General features: G+C 41.9%; 1 protein-coding gene across 3 annotated transcripts in view; it reads right to left on the bottom strand.

Annotated features, from left to right (window-relative positions):
* Positions 1 to 18,621, bottom strand: part of LOC140466786 (dynein axonemal heavy chain 3-like) — a 601,941-nt gene that overhangs the window by 38,837 nt on the left and 544,483 nt on the right. For all 3 annotated transcript variants that reach the window (XM_072562421.1, XM_072562422.1, XM_072562423.1), the window contains 3 exons: positions 16,224 to 16,401; positions 3,636 to 3,712; positions 477 to 770 (listed from right to left, as the gene is read on the bottom strand). In XM_072562421.1, coding sequence (XP_072418522.1) covers positions 477 to 770; positions 3,636 to 3,712; positions 16,224 to 16,401 — 549 coding nt within the window. The remainder of the gene's footprint in view (positions 1 to 476; positions 771 to 3,635; positions 3,713 to 16,223; positions 16,402 to 18,621) is intronic.

The following is an 18,621-nucleotide window of genomic DNA, read 5'->3' as shown; positions in this document are numbered from 1 at the left end:
CTTGAGATCCTGGTTTTGGAGGTTATCCTAGCTGCCACCATGTTTTAATCTACGCTTCAGGTTAATACTGCTCCTGGCATGGTTAGATACCTCTTCACATCTCCGGCTGTGAGTGTAGGTGCATGCACATTTAAAGGTTGCTGGCTCCTCATGCTAGGGTAAGACTCCTTCCCTCGTGATATACTGTAACACTATTTATTTACATTTGCACATCGAAGACTACAGCTCATTAGCGTAATGTCTAAGAGCTCTTACTTCACATGCTCATTGAGATCGATTTTCTTTTCCAAACCCAAGAATCAAATGCTCAGATGCATCTTCATCATTTATACTTTACTTCTTCTACAAAGACCAACATACTGAGACACATCACTCAAACATTAACAGTGTCAGCAAGACTATAATTAGATTTGACACACCAATGATACATGGGCAAACAGAACTCCTGGGAAGCAGGAACTGGAAGTGGACCCTACCTCTGGTTTATTGCAGCCATTGAAGAAATGTGGATCTGAGATTGGATCATTCAGGTAGGACCTCAGCAGATTGGCTCGAAGTCCCTTCGGTGGTTCATTTGTCATTTTGATTCCATTTTGTAATAAAGAGACTGGGAAATTTTGAGAAGGATAGCTCGTGAGCCACAGGCGAAATTCTGGTTTGGTTCTGTCACTGTCAGTGATGACCTCTTCACAGATACGTTCCAGCTCTGGCAGCCAACTACTCGCCAGGTGACAGTTCTGTAGAACAAGCCACGTACCTTCCTCAGCCGCCTAGAAAACACCAAACCATTACACAACCAGTTCTGAACAGTCTGACTCTTTTTGTCATTTATATGAATGATTTTGAAGTGAATATAGGAGGTATGGTGAGTAAATTTGCAGACGACACCAAAATTGGTGATACAATATACAGTGAAGAAGGTTACCTCAGTAAAATGGGGCCTTATTTGAATGGACTGAGGAGTGGAAGATGGAATTTAATTTCAATAAATGTGAAGTGTTGCATTTTGGAAGGGAAAATCAGGGCAGGACTTATACACTTAATTATAGGGTCCTGAGGGATGTTGCCGAACAAAGGGACCTTGGGATGCAGGTTCATTGTTCCTTGAAGATGGTCACAGGTAGACAGGATAGTGAAGGTGTTTAGTATGCTTACCTTTACTGGTCAGTGCATTGTGTACAGGAGGTGGGATGTCATGTTGCAGCTGTACAGGACATTGGTTAGGCCACTTTTGGAATACTGCATTCCTGCTATAGGAAAGATGTTGTGAAACGTGAAAGGGTGCAGAAAAGATTTACAAGGATGTTGTCAGGGTTAGAGGGTTTGAGTTATAGAGAGAGACTGAATAGGTTGGGGCTATTTTCCTTGGAGTGTCGAGGCTGAGGGGTGACCTTATAGAGGTTTATATAAAATCATGAGGGGCATGGATACGGTGTATAGCAAGCCTCTTTCCCCTAAGGTAGGGGAGTCTAAAACTAGAGGGCAAAGTCTTAAGGTGAGAGGGGAATAATATAAGAGGGACCTAAGGGGCAATGTTTTCATGCAGAGGGTCATATAAGTATGGAATGAGCTGCCAGAGGAGGTGGTGGAGGCTGGTACAATTACAATATTTAAAAGACATATAGACAGTTACATGAATAGGAATGGTTTAGAGGGATATGGGCCAAATACTGGCAGATGGGACTTGAATGATTTATGCTCTGTTTCCATGCTGTACAACTCTATGACTCTCTGACTCAATGAATCACAGAACCAACTTTATACTGAATCACACAGTCAGCTTTATGCAAGTGGCATAGTGGCTCACTGATTAGCCCTGCTGCCTCACAGCACCAGGGTTTGATGCCATCCTTGGGTGACTATCTGTGTGGAGTTTGCATATTCTCCCCATGTCTGCATGGGTTTCCTCCGGGTGCCCCAGTTTCCTGCCACGCCCAAATATATGCAAATTAGGTGGATTGGCCATGCTAAATTGCAGATAGTGTCCAGGGATGTGCAAACTAGGTGGATTAGCCATGGGAAATGCAGATTTACTGGGATAGGGTTGAGGGGTCGGTCTGGGTGTGATGTTCTTCAGAGGGGCAGTATGGACTTGATGGGCTGAATGGCTTGCTTCCCCACTAGAGATTCTATGATACTATAGGTATTGTATCACACAGTCAGCTCTATATACAGTCAGTTTTATCCAGGTACTAAATCACACAATCAGCTCCATACAGACTGAATCACACAGCTCAGTCTCTTTAAGGACACTGAATCTCCCTGTCAACTGTACACAGACTGAATCAGGCTGCCAACTCCATATAGACTCAACCAGACAGACAATTCTCCAGAAACACCAGATTGATCAGTACTCATACTTGTCAAATGGCATGTAGAAATACCTCCAAAATTTGATAATTTTATACAGGGGGTGGGATGTCATTTTGTGACTGTTTTTGACAACAATTATTTATTGCTTTGGTGTGTGAATTTGACTGATTCGGTGTTGTGTCTGGAGAGGTGACTGAGGTATTCAGTCTGTCCATTTAAACCCAATGCTGTACCTAAATCAACATAAAGCTCAGTGATGATTTTAAAAGAAATATTGCAATACAGGGGCCGATCTCTTTATCTCTGTTGTTGGTGCGCCATATAATTGTGCCCATTGTATCATCTAGGATCACACACTAATGGATTCTCATTATTTTCAAAGCAGGGATGGATCATTTCTGGATGTCAGTCATGATGGTTTCTAAGGTGCAACCACCTCTGTGATCTTCCTGTCAATGATCTCTGGAATTTTAGTGAGTGAACTTGGAGGTCCAATGGGAATGTTAGAGTTGTGGGGGACCAACACTGGGAGAAGTGAGCACTGCTGCTGGAGGTCGGAGACCATGAGGGTCTCTGAAGAGAGAGACAACCACAGAAGACAGCACATAGAAAAGACATCGAATAAAACAGCTGGTAGGTCATCACTGTGGAGGGAGATGCTCTCAAGAAAATGCCCCTTCTAATACCCGTGGCTCCAGCATGAGGACAGACCTAAAGAAGGTCTTGCCAGCCCCCAGCCACCACCAGAAAGCAGGTTCCGGGTACCTGGGGTGAAGGTGGCAAGTGCCACCACTACAATTCTTGTAGCTGCACAAATCTGTCCCCAAGTGGCCTCTGAATTGCTGAGAACAAGCTACCTCACTGACAGCGACAATTGCACCTTGCCCCCCCCCACCAAAATAGAGTAGACAGTGAATTTGATACAGAACTTTCTAGAGTACCCTCCCCCCCATCTCCAAAACCACCACTTCACACGATTCTGGTTATGGTTTGAGCCCTGCCCAGTCCCATCAGGGTGACTTGTCGCCCCTGTCATTTCCCAGCCTGGGAGGCTATTACAAAGTAATTTGACATTCGATGAACCGACAGAACCAGCTGTCTCCTGTTTCTTATTTAAATTGGGTGAACTGTTCCTCTTTAGGCATTTTTGTGAGACAATAGGAAGAAAGCTACACTTGAAACATCCACAAACATTAACATCAGATATATGGGAATTTCTGACCAGCTGTTACTTTCTTAGATTCAGTGACTGTTATATAATGGAGTATAAATCATAATGGGAAAATGAACTGCTATCAGGAAATAATTATTCAAAAACTTACTTTTTCAATCATTTTTCCAGCAATTGGACCTTGGCCCTGGCCAAGTGAAATCGTTTGGAGATTGGCTGCCCCTATTCCTGAAACACAACATACATTTTAACAAACATTACTTTCTACTGGACTGATAATAAACCAACATATATCCATCAATGTATACTCACCATCTTGTGCATATTATTCATTTCCAGTCCTAAAACCCAACTTAGAGTCATAGAGTAATAGAGATTTACAGAAACAGACCCTTCAGTTCAACTCGTCCCTGCCGACCAGGTATCCTAAATAAATATAATCCCATTTGCCAGTAATTGGCCCATATCCCTCTGGACCCATCCAGACGCCTTTTAAATGTAATTGTACCAGCCTCCACCACTTCTTCTAGTAGCTCATTCCATATACACACCACTGTCTGCTTGAAAACGTTGTCCTTTTATATCTTTCCCCTCTCACCTTCAAACTATGCCCTATAGTTTTGGACTCCCCTACCTTGGGGGAAAAAAACTTGGCTATTCACTGTATCCATGCCCCTCGTGATTTTATTTAAATCTCTATAAGGTTACCCCTCAGCCTCAACACTCCAGGAAAAATAGCTCCAGTATAACTCAAACCCTCCAACCCTGACAACATGCTTGTAAATCTTTTCTGAACCCTTCCAAGTTTCACGACATCCTTCCTATAGCGGGGAGACCAGAATTAAATGCAGTATTCCAACAGTGGCCTAACCAATGTCTGTACAGCTACAGCATGACCTCCCAATTCCTATACTCAATGCATTGACCAATAAAGGTAAGCCTACCAAAGGCCTACTTCATTATCCTATCTACCCGTAATTCAACTTTCAAGGAACTATGAACCGGCATTCCACGGTCTCTTTGTTCAGCAATACAATAGACAATATGTGCAGGAGTAGGCCATTCGGCCCTTTGAGCTAGCATCACCATTCATTATAATCATGATCATTCACAATCAGTATCTTGTTCCTGCCTTATCCCCATAACCCTTTATTCCATGATCTTTAAGAGCTCTATCCATCTCTTTCTTGAAAGTATCCAGAGACTTGGCCTCCACTGCCTTCTGGGGCAGAGCATTCCATACACCCACCACTCTCTGGGTGAAGAAGTTTCTCCTCATCTCTGTTCTGAATGGCCTACAACTGTGTCCTGTGGTTCTGAACTCACCCTTCAGCGGAAACATGCTTCCTGCCTCTAGACAGTCCAATCCTTTAATAATCTTATATGTCTCAATCAGATCCCCTCTCATCCTTCTAAACTCAAGCCCAGTCACTCCAATCTTTCAACATATGGTAGTCCTGCCATTCTGGGAATTGACCTCGTGAACCTACGCTGCACTCCCTCAATAGTCAGAATGTCCTTCCTCAAATCTTCTCCAGACCTTATCACTAACTGTATACATCCTGCTCCGATTTGCCTTTCCAAAATGCAGCAGCTCACATTTATCTAAGTTAAGTTCCTCTCGGCCTATTGACCCATCTGATCAAGATCCTGTTGTACTCTGAGGTAACCTTCTTCGCTGTCCTCTACACCTCCAATTTTGGTGTCATCTGCAAATTTACCAACCATATCTCCTTTGTTCACAACCAGATAATTATTATAAATGACAAAAAGCAGTGGACACAGCACCAATCCTTGTGGTACACCGCTGGTCACAGACCTCCACTCTGAAAAGCAATTTTCCACCACAACCATCTGTTTTCTACTTTCAAGCCAGTTCTGTATCTGGATAGTTAGTTCTCCCTCTATTCAGTATGATCTAACCTAGCTAACTAGTCTACCATAAGGAATCTTGTCAAACGCTTTACGGAAGTCCATATAGATTATGCCTACTGCTCTGCCCATATCAGTCTACTTTGTTATTCCTTCGAAAAATTCAATCAATTCAGTGAGACACAATTTCCCACACGCAAAGCCATGTTGACTATCCATAGTCCTTGCCTTTCCAAATTCATGTAAATCCTGTTCCTCCAACAACTTGCCCACCACCAATGTCAGGCTCACTGCTCTATAGTTTCCTGGCTTTTCCTTGCCACCTTTCTTAAATAGTGGCACTGTGTTAGCCAACCTCCAGTCTTTTAGCACCTCACCTGTGGCTATCGATGATATAAATATTGCAGCAAGGGGCCCAGCACTCACTTCCCTAGCTTCCCACAGAGTTCTAGGGTACACCTGATCAGATCCAGGAGATTAATCCACCTTTATGCATTTTAAGATGTCCAGAACTGTCCCCTCTGTAATTTTTCAAGATGTTGCTATTTATTTCCCTATGCTCTCTGTCTTGTATATTCTTCTCCACAGTAAACACTGATGCAAATTACTCATTTAGTATCTCTCCCATCTCCTGCAGTTCGACACATAGACAGCCTTGCTGATCTTTAAGGGAACGTATTCTCTCCCTAGTTGCCCTTTTGTCCTTAATGTATTTGTAGAATTCCTTTGGATTCCCCTTAATACTATTTGCCAAAGCTATCCCATGTTCTCTTTTTGCCCTCCTGATTTCCCTCTTAAGTATACTCCTCCTGCCTTTATACTCTTCTAGGGATTCACTCAATCTATCCTGTCTCTACCTGACATATGCTTCCTTCTTAACCAAGACCTCAATTTCTCTAGTCATCCAGCATTCACCTAAACCTATCAGCCTTGCTCTTCACCCTAACAGGAATATACTGTCTCTCCACTCTCGTTATCCCATTTTTGAAGGTTTCCCATCTTCCAGCTGTCCCTTTATCTGTGAACATCTGGCCCCAATCAACTTTTAAAAGTTCTTGCCTAATGCCATCAAAATTGGCCTTCCTTCAATTTAAAACTTTAACTTTTAGATCTGGTCTATCCTTTTCCATCAGTATTTTCAAACGATTAGAATTATGGTCGCTGGCCCCAAAGTGATCCCCCATTGGCAGCTCAGTCACCTGCCCTGCCTTATTTCCCAAGAGAACAAAGAACAAAGAAAATTTAAAGCCCAGGGGAACAGGCCTTTTGGCCCTTCAAGCCTGAGCCGATCCAAATGTACTCTCTAAACCCGTCAGTCAATTCCTAAGCATCTGTATCCCTCTGCTCATGCATCTGTCCAGATGCATCTTAAATGAATCTACCGTGCCTGCCTCTACCATCTCTGCTGGCAACGCGTTCCAGATGCCCACCACCCTCTGTGTGAAATACTTGCCGTGTGTTTATTCTTACAGATAACGGAGATCTCCTTACTTGTTTGTTTCTCAATTTCCCACTGACTATTGGGGTATTTGTAGTACAATCCCAATAAGCTGATCATCCCTTTCGTTTTTATCAGTTCCACCCAAATAACTTCCCTGGATGTATTTTCAGGAATAACCCCCCTAAGTATAGCCATTTCCCTAATCAAAAACATTGTTTCCCCTCCTCTCTTGCCTGCCTTTCCATTGTTCCTATTGCATCTATACCCTGGAACATTAAGCTGCTAGTCCTGTCCATCCCTGAGCCACATCTTTGTAATTGCTATGATATCCTATTCCCATTTTCCTAATTATGCCCTGAGTTCATCTACTGAGGCCTCTTGCATTGAAATAAATGCAGTTTAATTTATCAGTCCTACGTCATTCTCTGCTTTGTTCCTGTCTGCACTCACTGTTTGACTTGCTCCTTTTCCCAACTGTACCAGTCTCAGGCTGATCTCTTTCCTCGCTACCTCCCTGAATTCTCTCTTACACCACCCACCCCAATTCCACGACTTTAAATCCTCCCGGCAGTTTTAACAAATCTCCCCAACAGTTTATTAGTCCCCTTCCAATTCAGGTGACCTTCTTATACAGGTCACTTCTACCTCAGAAGAAATTCCACTGATCCAAAAATGTGAATCCTTCTCCCCTGCACTAGCTCCTTAGTCATGCATTCATCTGCTCTATCCTCCTATTCCTACCCTCATGAGCTCATGACATGGGAGTAATCTAGATTTTATTACCCTCTAGGACTCCTTTTTGAATTCCTGTCTAACCTCTTGTATGTTCCCCTCAGAATTTCATCCTTTTCTATTCCGATATCATTAGTTCCAACATATACAACAACCTCCTGCTGCTCTCTCTCCCCTTTGAGAGTATTCTGCACCCTGTCCAAGATATACTTAATTCTGTCTCCAGGAAGGCAAAACACTATTTTGATATCTTGCTGTTGGTCACAGAAATGTCTATCTGTGTCGCTGACTGGAGAATCCACTATCACATTTGATCACTCGAAACCTGGCATAGTCTTTGTTACATTAAAGTCAGTCTTGATGCCAGAAACCTGGCTGTAAGTGCTACATTCCCCGGAGAGTCCATCAACCCCTACATTTTCCAAAACAGCGTACTTGTTTGAAATGAGGATTGTCACAGGAGACTCCTGCACTAACTGCCTCCCTCTCCTACCTTTCCTGGAGGTCACCCATCTACCTGACTGTGGTTTTTCTCCCTTCCTAAAACTGCTATCCAACACACCTCCTAACTCCTGTAAATTCTTCATTGCCTCTAACTGCCACTCCAACCGATCTGATAAGATTCACAGCAAAACAGACTTCCTGCAGACATAACCATTAGTAACATAGAAACTTTGCCGAATCTCCCACATCCAACCAGAAGAGCACATCACTAAATGCCACCTTTTCATTTTCATAAACTACAGACCCAGAAAATCGGAGTCTTACTGCTCTAAAAACACTTGCTCAAGGCTAGCTTAGTACCTGTTTAAAATATTTTTAGAGTTTAATCAAGAGACATCTCAATAAAAATATATAATTGAAAAAGAATGCACTCTATTCACTATTGTAGATTTACAAAAAAACCCAGTAAAGTTACACTTCAAAACTAGTCACTTAGCTATTCCCCTGCTGTGAGTCCCCCACACAGGTTTCTCTAAGGTCAGCTGTGAATTTAGCTGTTTGTTAATTTTTCTTAGACAAACTGCGATGTCCAGAGATATTTGAAACCAAACAGCAGAGGTAGTTGGCTGTGCAGGTTACTGGTGGGTCAAAGTTAAAAATCACACAACACCAGGTTATAGTCCAACAGGTTTAATTGGAAGCACCTGATGAAGGAGCGGCGCTCCAAAAGCTAGTGTGCTTCCAATTAAACCTGTTGGACTATAACCTGGTGTTGTGTGATTTTTAACTTTGTACACCCCAGTCCAACACCGGCATCTCCAAGTCATGACTTGTGGGTCAGACAGCTACATAAGTTTACTGCTCTGTTTGATTTACTTCCCATGTGGTTACTATGTTTGTCTCTCTTCCTCCTTTTTAAAGTGCCATTGTTTTGATGTTTCCCCCCCCCCCAAAGTTCCAAAACAATGCAACAGCTAGAATTTGAGGAGATCAGCTCCAACACTGGCAATATCTCAAGAACGGAGCAGTTCTTACAGCCACAATTTTTTCCAGTCCTCCATCTTGGATTACCCAGACTGCTATCACAGTTTATATATCCAGATTAATGAAAATTGCCTTTATAATTTTTGTTAACCATTCTGAGGTTTATAGGCAAAGTTTCAATGTTACTGATGGTTATGTCTGCAGGAAATCTGTTTTGCTGTGAATTATGGTGTTTGGAAATTGTATTTTTAAAAGAAAGGTGAAATGCAGGGATCATGTGACCTGTTCTAAAGCTCGGATGGCTTCATTGTTACAGGTTAAGGAAGGGGGCAGCCATGTCACTGGGAAGAAGGTGCAGGGTGTTTATGTTTGGAGACATTGTGTACCAACAATTCCCCAAAATCCCAGAAAAATCTTGAGAATGTTTGGTAGTAAACAGTTACATTTTAAATTGTCTATTTATTTCCAAGATGAACAGGAATTGACTTTCAAAGATACTACTCCAGAAAATTGGAACAGCTTTTGAAATGGGGATCGCCTGTGGACTACTTGAAGGAACCATTATAATTCTAGTCGAGACTGTGCTGTCTGATAGGAACGGCTGAGGATCCTGGGATTGTATTCATTGGAGTTTAGAAGATTAAGGGGAGATCTAATAGAAACTTACAAGATAATACATGGCTTGGAGAGGGTGGACGCTAGGAAATTGTTTCCGTTAGGTGAGGAGACTAGGACCCGTGGACACAGCCTTAGAATTAGAGGGGGTAAATTCAGAACAGAAATGCGGAGTCATTTCTTCAGCCAGAGAGTGGTGGGCCTGTGGAATTCATTGCCACAGAGTGCAGTGGAGGCCGGGACGCTAAATGTCTTCAAGGCAGAGATTGATAGATTCTTGATGTCACAAGGAATTAAGGGCTACGGGGAGAATGCGGGTAAGTGGAGTTGAAATGCCCATCAGGTATGATTGAATGGCGGAGTGGACTCGAGGGGCCGAATGGCCTTACTTCCGCTCCTATGTCTTAAGGTCTTCTGGTCTTATTTCTGTCTGTAGTTGAAAATATAGGTTGCATACAAAAATAAAATAGTGTTTGATCAATGGTGTTTTTAGTTATTTATTACAGTGAAGGTCGTAAAATACAAAAATCTTGTCATGTCATTCTTTCAACTAATAGTTTAAATTTATTTTTAAAAGGCACAAATCTCTACAATAAATCTGGCCAGCACTTATATGAACAGAAGATTTCAGTTGTTCTTGTTCCATTTCGTGAAGAATTAAAATGACTTTGCTGATTGCTGAAGCTTTTCTGAAAAGATAGAATGCATCTTTAAGTGCCTTACAACAAATAATTTAAAATTTAAAAGTAGTGGCAGGAAAGGTGGAATTAGGGTAAAATGTTAGCATTATGAAAGCAGAAATTATTGAAGTATTAACTCGGTGAGGGGATCTTGAGGAAGTAGAGGTGACATATAACCTGACCTCTAGGATTCATTTACAAGTGAAGCAATTGAACTTCAAGATATAGAAAAAGTCTGACTACGAAAGGGGTGGTAACGGAGGTTTGGGGGAGCGGGGTCGGTGGAGGGGTGGGGTTGTAGGGAAACAAAGGAAGAAAAAGTGGAAAGAGAAAAGAAAATATAAAAGATTATATTCAAACTTGGAAAAGGAAAAAAGAAAATTGCTAAGAGAAAGTGAAGCCTGGCAATTTGAACTTGATAGAGAAAGGCTTTAATTACATGAACAGAGAACAACCAGCAGACTGATGATTTAATACCTGTCTTTAATGTGACAAAGAATATTTGACTCATGCCAAAACTCAGAGAGGGATAAGATGAAATATGTTACATATTATTTGAGAAAATTGCTCTGAAAGCTCAGTGATACAAGAAATTTGGATAATCCTATTACAAAGTGTCCTGGTAGGAAAAATAAATTGGAGATATATTCAACTGTTTCGGATAGACAGTCTGCAGATAGCACAGTTAAAATTGCTGTGGTTGATGCATATGAGCTGGTTCTGGGAGTGTATAAACAAAAATGGTGAAATCTGAGGAGGAGACAGGATTTTGAGAGTTCGATTATGTAAATCTATAAAGTTGGAAGTTAATTTATGAAAACTGTAGAGTGGTGCTATTGCATGGGTCTGAAAGGATTAAGTGATTTGTTGCCATAAGCACCATCCAATGTAGTAATGTTAGAGGGCTGGTTGGAGTGTAGGAGATACCCTAAGGATTTAAAGCAATCAGACCTGCAATTCGGCCCTCTTAATAGTTGCTGTAATAACATAACATATCTCTACATTTCTGCAACTAATTACATGTTACAATCAACTATATCGTGTTTATAACAAGATACTCTTCCAGTTAGACCAGAATGCATCTAGAGGGCAGCATGTATGATGTTTCCGTGGTTCTCCTGGTAAATACTTGACATGCTGGAGTTCTGAGTTGAGAGCTTGTTTTGGAAGCCTTGTGTCAGGCATGCGGACAATGTGGGCCTGCCCAACTGACTGTCTGACATGTTGGTCTGAGTGGGGATACTGATATTGGAGTGCCTGTACTGCAGCTGGATTTGAAGCATTTTCTGGAGGCATTGCTGGTGTTAAGATCATATAATCAGAAGAGATAGGAACAAGTGTAGCCATTTGGCCCCTTGAGCCTGCTCTACCATTCAATAGGAACATGGTTGACCTGACAGTCCTTACATCCACTTTCCTGCTTTTTCCCTGTAATCCTCGATTCCAACCAAGAATCTGTGTATCGTATCCTTAAATATGCACAATGACTCTTGTGAAGGTCTCTGTGGCAAGGTGTTCCAAAGATTCAACCCCCTGAGAGAAGAAGTTCCTCCTCATCTCTGTCTTAAATTATGTTCCTTTATCTTGAGACTATGCCTTCTGGTCCTAGACTCTCCCATAAGGGGAAACATTCTCTCAGCATTTACCCTGTCAAGCCCATTAAGAATCCAACATATTTCAATGAGATCACCTCTCATTCTTCTGAACTGCAATAAGTAGAATCCCACCCTGTTCACCCTTTGCTCATAAGGCAATACCTCCAAACCAAGGATCATCCTAATTGTGCCTTCTCTGATCTTTCTCCAATGAAATGATATCTTTCCTTAAATAAGGGGACCAAAAATTCTCATAGTACTCCAGATGTAGTCTCACTACCACCTTGTTCTGGATTAGTGGTGCTGGAAGAGCACAGCACTAATCCAGAAACTGGTTTCCAGCATCTGCAGTCATTGTTTTTACCTCACTACCACCTTGTACTGTTGCAGTAAAACTTTCCTGCTCTTATATTCCCAACCCTTAAAATCTGGGTCAACATTCCATGTTGCTCAGAAATGTTCCCTGATGACTGGGCCAACATTTCTGCTGCACCTGTGCTAGCTTTCTGTGCTTTGTGCACAAGTCCCTTTGGTTGCAGCTTTGTGCAATTTTTCTCCATTTAAATACTCTGTTCATTTGGTTCTCTCATCCAAAAGGAACAACTTCATACTTTCTCACATTGTACTGCATTTGCCAACTTTTGCAAACTTACTTAGCCTACCAATATCTTTCTGTGAACTGTCTCTTTCCTTCTCGCAACTTGCCTTTCCATTTAGTTTTGTGCTAGAGTACAATTGCTTCCTTTCTCCAAGTCATCTGTATACGTTGTAAACAGTTGAGGTCCCAACACTGATCCCAGTGGAACCCAACTAGTTCCATGTTGCCAGTCTAATAAAGAACCCCTTACCTCCACTTGCTGTTTCCTGCTCATTAGCCAATTTGTTATATTTGTGCCAATGTACTACCTCCAACATCATGGACTCTTATCTTATGACCTAAGCTTTTTTGGTGTGTCACATTGACAGTTTTCTAAACCACCAGTATTTCTTAGAGCTTAAGGAGTTTTGGAAGATTACAATCAAGGCATCTACTATCTCTGTAGCTACTTCTTTTTAGATCCTAGGTTGCAGGCCATCAGGGGATTTATTTACATTTAGCTCCATTAGTTTATCTAGTACTACTTCTCTATTTTATTGTGGATATTCCATGCAGTCAGATACAGTACTTAAGACTTGTCTTTTGAATAATCTACACTTTGTTTCTTCTACAGTGACACTACCTCGTAAAAAGGAAGATGAATGTGGTTGAATGAGAGTTCAAATATCTCAGTTCCAGGACAGCTTGCCGGAATTTCCTCAGGTTAGATATTTTCTAATCAACCTGTTCAGGAATGTTATTACGCACATCTGGAACAGGTAGGGACGTGAACCCAGGTCTCCTGGCTCAGAGGTTGTGACATTACATCTGCACTACAAGACTCTTGAGTTCTACAGGGTAGTGTCCTTTCCCCAACCAGCTTCAGTTGCTTCATAATTTTTCCTCCGTCTATCATAAAGCTCAGAAATGGGGATTTTCGCTGATGACTGCCTCATGTTCAAAGCTGACACTTGAGATACTGAGGCAGTCCATGTCCAGTGCAGCAAGACCTGGACAATATTCATGTTTAGGCTGACAACTGCCAAGGAGGATTTGCACCACACAAATGCCAGGCAATGATCATCTCCAACAAGAGAGAATCCAATAACCACCCCCTAATTTTCCTTGGCACTACAACTGCTGAATCCAACGTATCAACAACCTTGAAGTTACCATTGATCAGAAACTGAGCTGGACCAACCATACAGGTACAGCAACTACAAGGGCAGAGCAGAGGCCTGTAAGTCAACAGCCACTAACTCAACCCCTGTCTCCCCAAAGCCTATCCACCAACTTCAAGGCACAAGAGACACACTAGTGTAATGGAATACTCTTCATTTGCTTGGAACAACATTAAAGAACTTTGACACTATCCAGGACAAAGCAGCCTGCTTGATTGGCACCAGCTTCAATATTCACTTCCCCCAACACTAGTGCATTTACTAAATGCACTGCAGTAACTCATTAGGGCTTCTCTGGCAGCACCTTCTAAACCTGTGACATCTATCCCCTAGAAGGACAAGGGCAAAAGATACTTTGAACACCAAGGTTCCGCTCCAAGCCATGCACCATCCTGACTTAGAACTGTATTGCCATTCGTTAACTGTTGCTGGGTCAAAATCCTCAAACTCCCTAACATTACTATGGGCACAGCTATAGCCCAAGTGCTGTAGTAGTTCAAGAAGGGCAGCTGCTCCTGGGCAAAGACGATAAATGAAGTGATGGCCATATTCTGTGAACAAATAAAAAAAAGAAAGGCTTTGAGGAAATGAACATTTTTGTCAAACTCTGCGGGGCAGATCTTTCTGACATTTTTCTGCAAAACTAAATATTAAGTGGGTTTCACATAATATGTTAGATCACAGGTTAGAATAAAATGTCGATTGGAATGTGTGCCCAGCCCAAGAAACAAGACCCTCCTACATTACATGGGCTTCATTTAGTGACCAGAAATTCTGATTTGAGATCTGCCTGGAAGTTAGAGGTGAGTCTTTCCACAAGCCAGCCTATAATTGGCCAAGCAGGAAGAAAAATTGCTGAATTTCAAACAAAAAAAAATCAACTGTTATGGACTAGGCCAGACCACTCAAAACATTCTTAAGCAGGCAGCCCGAGACCTAACTTTGCAATTTGTTTCAGTAAGTGTACAGTGAAAATTACCCGGAGTAAGATAGCTAGGTTGACTACTAGATTTTAAAACAGGCAAAAGCTTTATTCAAAAAATTACACAATGAAACACAAAGAACAGAATAAAGGACTTCTGCAGAACTCAACCTATCCAACTAGACTTAGTTATGCAGTTCCGAATACACACAACAGGCCCAGTAAACAAACTCCCTTTAAAAACCAGTATAAATGGAACACATGTTTACAGGTTGAAGTTGAAGGCAGAAGGAGAGAGAATTTCCACACAGCTCCCTGTTGAACTTCCTAGTTCAAGACTGAACTAGAACTAAAACTGCTCAGCTCAGCTAAAGAGCTGACCACTCCCCTCTCTTTATACAGGTCACTTCTAAAGCATGACCACTTCGGGCTGAAGTCTCACATGTTTACATATAAACAAAAGGCCTCTCAAACTCCTTTTCATCTCTGTACCAAACTATACTGATTGGAGCCTGGCCCGATTTATTGCCCCTCTGAAAAAAAATCACGGACAGATTCTCCTTGAGCCAAGGAACAGCTGTTAGAAAAAAAGGATTAGCTTTGTGACACAACTCTGTGATTTTCTTCTCTTTATTCATTTGCAGGACATCACTGGCTTGCCAGCATTTATTGCCCATCCCTAATTGCCCTTGTGAAGGTGATGGTGAGCTACCTTCTTGAACCGCTGCAGTACATGTCCTTTAGGTGGATCCACAAAGGAGGAAATTCCAAGATTTTGATCCAGAGACAATGAAGAAATGGCAAGATGTTTTATATTAGTTTATAAAATATTGTGCTTATAGAATATTGGTCCTACCTTCAAAACCGCCTCCAAGTCAAATGTGTCTGCGCAGCAAGTTTCTGCTAATTGTGGATCAATATCCAGACTGTTCAAATTAACCTACTGCCAGGCATCATTTAAATCACAAGAACTACTTAATTTACACAGCCTGTATAACAATCAAACCAGTAAATAGTTCAGTCAGAGTTCTGAATAAGACTCATATTTAGACACTAATCTGAATAAGAGTCACATTTTAAAACTCAAAGTACTAACTCAATTTCTCTCTCCATAGATGCTGGGTTTTTCCCGCACTTCCTGTGTTTTTGATAATTCAGTATAGCTATTCAAAATTATTGTCAGCATTTTCCAGGAAGTAGACTAACTACCCAATTTAAGAATGTTTAATTTTTGTGACAAACCCATTTTAAGTTGAATGAATGAAAAAAAAAACTCACCGCTCGTGATTCCCTCTGTGTTCTCACCCTTTCCTATCTCTGTAACCTCTTCTTGATCTGAAGCCATCCAAAATTCCTGTTTTCCCCAGTCCTGCGCTCTTGCAAATTCACAATGTTTATCACCCTACATGCTTTCAGCAGCTGATAGATCATGAACTCAGGAACTCCCTCTTTAACCTCTCCATCACTTACTCATCTTTTACAATGCTCCTGAAAACTCTGGACTGAGATTTGAGTCATTTTCCCCAACATTCCCTTGTGTAATGTAGATTGCAGTTTGCTTTGTACATACCCCTGTGCAGGCCCTGGGTCACCTTCCTACTTTAAAGGCCCCATGTAAATACAAGATTTTGCTGTTGTTGAGCGAAGTTTTACTGTGCTTTCTAAGTAAGACAGTGTCACTGATAATTGGCAATACCTTGTTCCTCAGCGAATCTCATCAGTAAGGCCATGGGATCAGCTCCAGCTGAAAGGACAAAGATGAGTGGAGTGAAATGCCTGGAACCCTTATAACTGTGTTGGAGATCAAAGGTTGGAGGCTCAATGTAAGCTGCACCCATTTTCACTGTGATGAATTGCTGGATGGCGGGAATCATCTGCGGAATAAAAAATTAGCAATCAACAAAAGGTTCAGCAAATTAAACTACACTGGGATAGTACTCCTGTTTTTAACCAAGCACAAATTTAATTATTTTTAATCATAGCAATAGAGAGTTCTGTATTGAGTAGCATGTCTGGTGAGTGATTACAGCACCAAAGGAACCCATTATGTCCTTGCTGGCTCTCTGTAGAGCAATGCAAATAATCCCTCTGCTCAATCCTCATTGGCCAGCTGATTTATTGTCTTCAAATGTCCATTTTGAAATCACTCATTGTTTCAGCTTCCAACTCCTCGTAAGGATTAAGCTGTTACCACTTCCTGCCAGAAACATTCTCCTCAAATCCCTCTTGCATCTCTTCTCGAAGACTTTAAACTGCACTTCGTTCTTGTACCATCAGCTTTTCCTTGTTTCCCTTGTCCAAAGTGCAGTGATTAGAACTGGATACAGTACTCCAATTAGGGCTTAACCAGAGTTTTATAATGATTTGGCATAACTTCCTTGCTTTTGTACTTGCTTCTGTTCTTATAAAGTCCAAGATGCCATACACCCTTGCTCACTCTTTGGTTGGATCCGCCTTCGAGAATCTGTGCGACGTGAACCTCTCTATCCCTACAGACTTCTTCGTGCTTCCTAAACTTGCTCACACTGTGGCCCTATTTCAGGGATCGAAAATGGTTGTGAGAGAATAGAGGATGTGCAGAGAAAGAGAGACTTGTGAGAGCTGGTGGAGGGGAGAGGGCCTCTGAGCATAGGCATCAGAGCAGTTATAATTAGTCAGAACTCGACAGCAGCCATTACTATGTCAGAGCCTGCAATCCCACCATTTCAGCTCACTACCCCACTGGAGGTCCCGGACCACACTTTGGGAAGCTCCACCTGATCCTTTCTAGCAAAATTCATCACTTTACGCATCCTGCATTGAATTCCATTTTTCCATTGTACTCACCACCTGCTTACTCCCTGCTTATTTTCTTCATCTCCTGTCCATTCTCCTCACTGTCTGTCCATTCTTACCACCCTAGAACACTGTGGGAAGCTAGGGAAATGATGGCTGTGCCCCTTGTTGCGATATTTGTTTCATTGATAACCACAGGTAAGGTGCCAGAAGACTGGAGGTTGGCTAATGTAGTGCTACTATTTATAAAAGGTAGTAAGGAAAAGCCTGACATCCCAGGGTACTAAGGAGGTGGCTCGAGAAATTGTGGATGCGTTGGTGATTATTTTGCAGAGTTCGATAGATTCAGCATCAGTTCCTGCGGATTGGAGGGTGGCTACGGTTGTACCACTTTTTAAGAAAGGTGGGAGAGAGAAAACAGGAAATTATAGACCAGATAGTCTGACCTCAGTGGACGGAAAGATGCTGGAGTCTATTATAAGGGATTAAATTACGACATGTCTGGATAGTAGTAACAGGATAGGTCAGAGTCAGCATGGATTTAAGAAGGGGAAATCATGCTTGACTAATCTGGAATGTTTTGAGGATGTAACTCTGAAGATGGACGAGGGAGATACAGTAGATGTAGTGTACCTGGACTTTCAGAAAGCTTTTGATAAAGTCCCACATAGGAGTTTAGTGAGCAAAGTTAGGGCGCATGGTATTGGGGGCAAAGTACTAACTTGGATTGAAAGTTGGTTGGCTGATAGGAAACAAAGAGTAGTGATAAATGGCTCCATTTCGGAATGGCAGGCAGTGACCAGTGGGGTCCCGCAGGGATCAGTTCTGGGACCGCAGCTTTTTACAATATATGTTAATGATATAGAAGATGGTATTAGTAATAACATTAGTAAATTTGCTGATGATACTAAGCTGGGTGGCAGGGTGAAATGTGATGAGGATGTTAGGAGATTACAGGGTGACCTGGACAGGTTAGGTGAGTGGTCAGATGCATGGCAGATACAGTTTAATGTGGATAAATGTATGGTTATCCACTTTGGTGGCAAGAACAGGAAGGCAGATTACTACCTAAATGGAATCAATTTAGGTAAAGGGGCAGTAACAAAGAGATCTGGGTGTTCTTGTACACCAGTCAATGAAGGTAAGCATGCAGGTACAACAGGTAGTGAAGAAGGCTAATAGCATGCTGGCCTTCATAACAAAAGGAATTGAGTATAGAAGCAAAGAGGTTCTTCTGCAGCTGTACAGGGCCCTGGTGAGACCACACCTGGAGTACTGTGTGCAGTTCTGGTCTCCAAATTTGAGGAAAGACATTCTGG

Source organism: Chiloscyllium punctatum, chromosome 44, assembly GCF_047496795.1.
Source record: "Chiloscyllium punctatum isolate Juve2018m chromosome 44, sChiPun1.3, whole genome shotgun sequence".
NCBI classification, from domain to species: Eukaryota; Metazoa; Chordata; class Chondrichthyes; order Orectolobiformes; family Hemiscylliidae; genus Chiloscyllium; species Chiloscyllium punctatum.
Note: the sequence above shows the minus strand (reverse complement) of the source record. Positions and strands in the feature narration are given on the sequence as shown.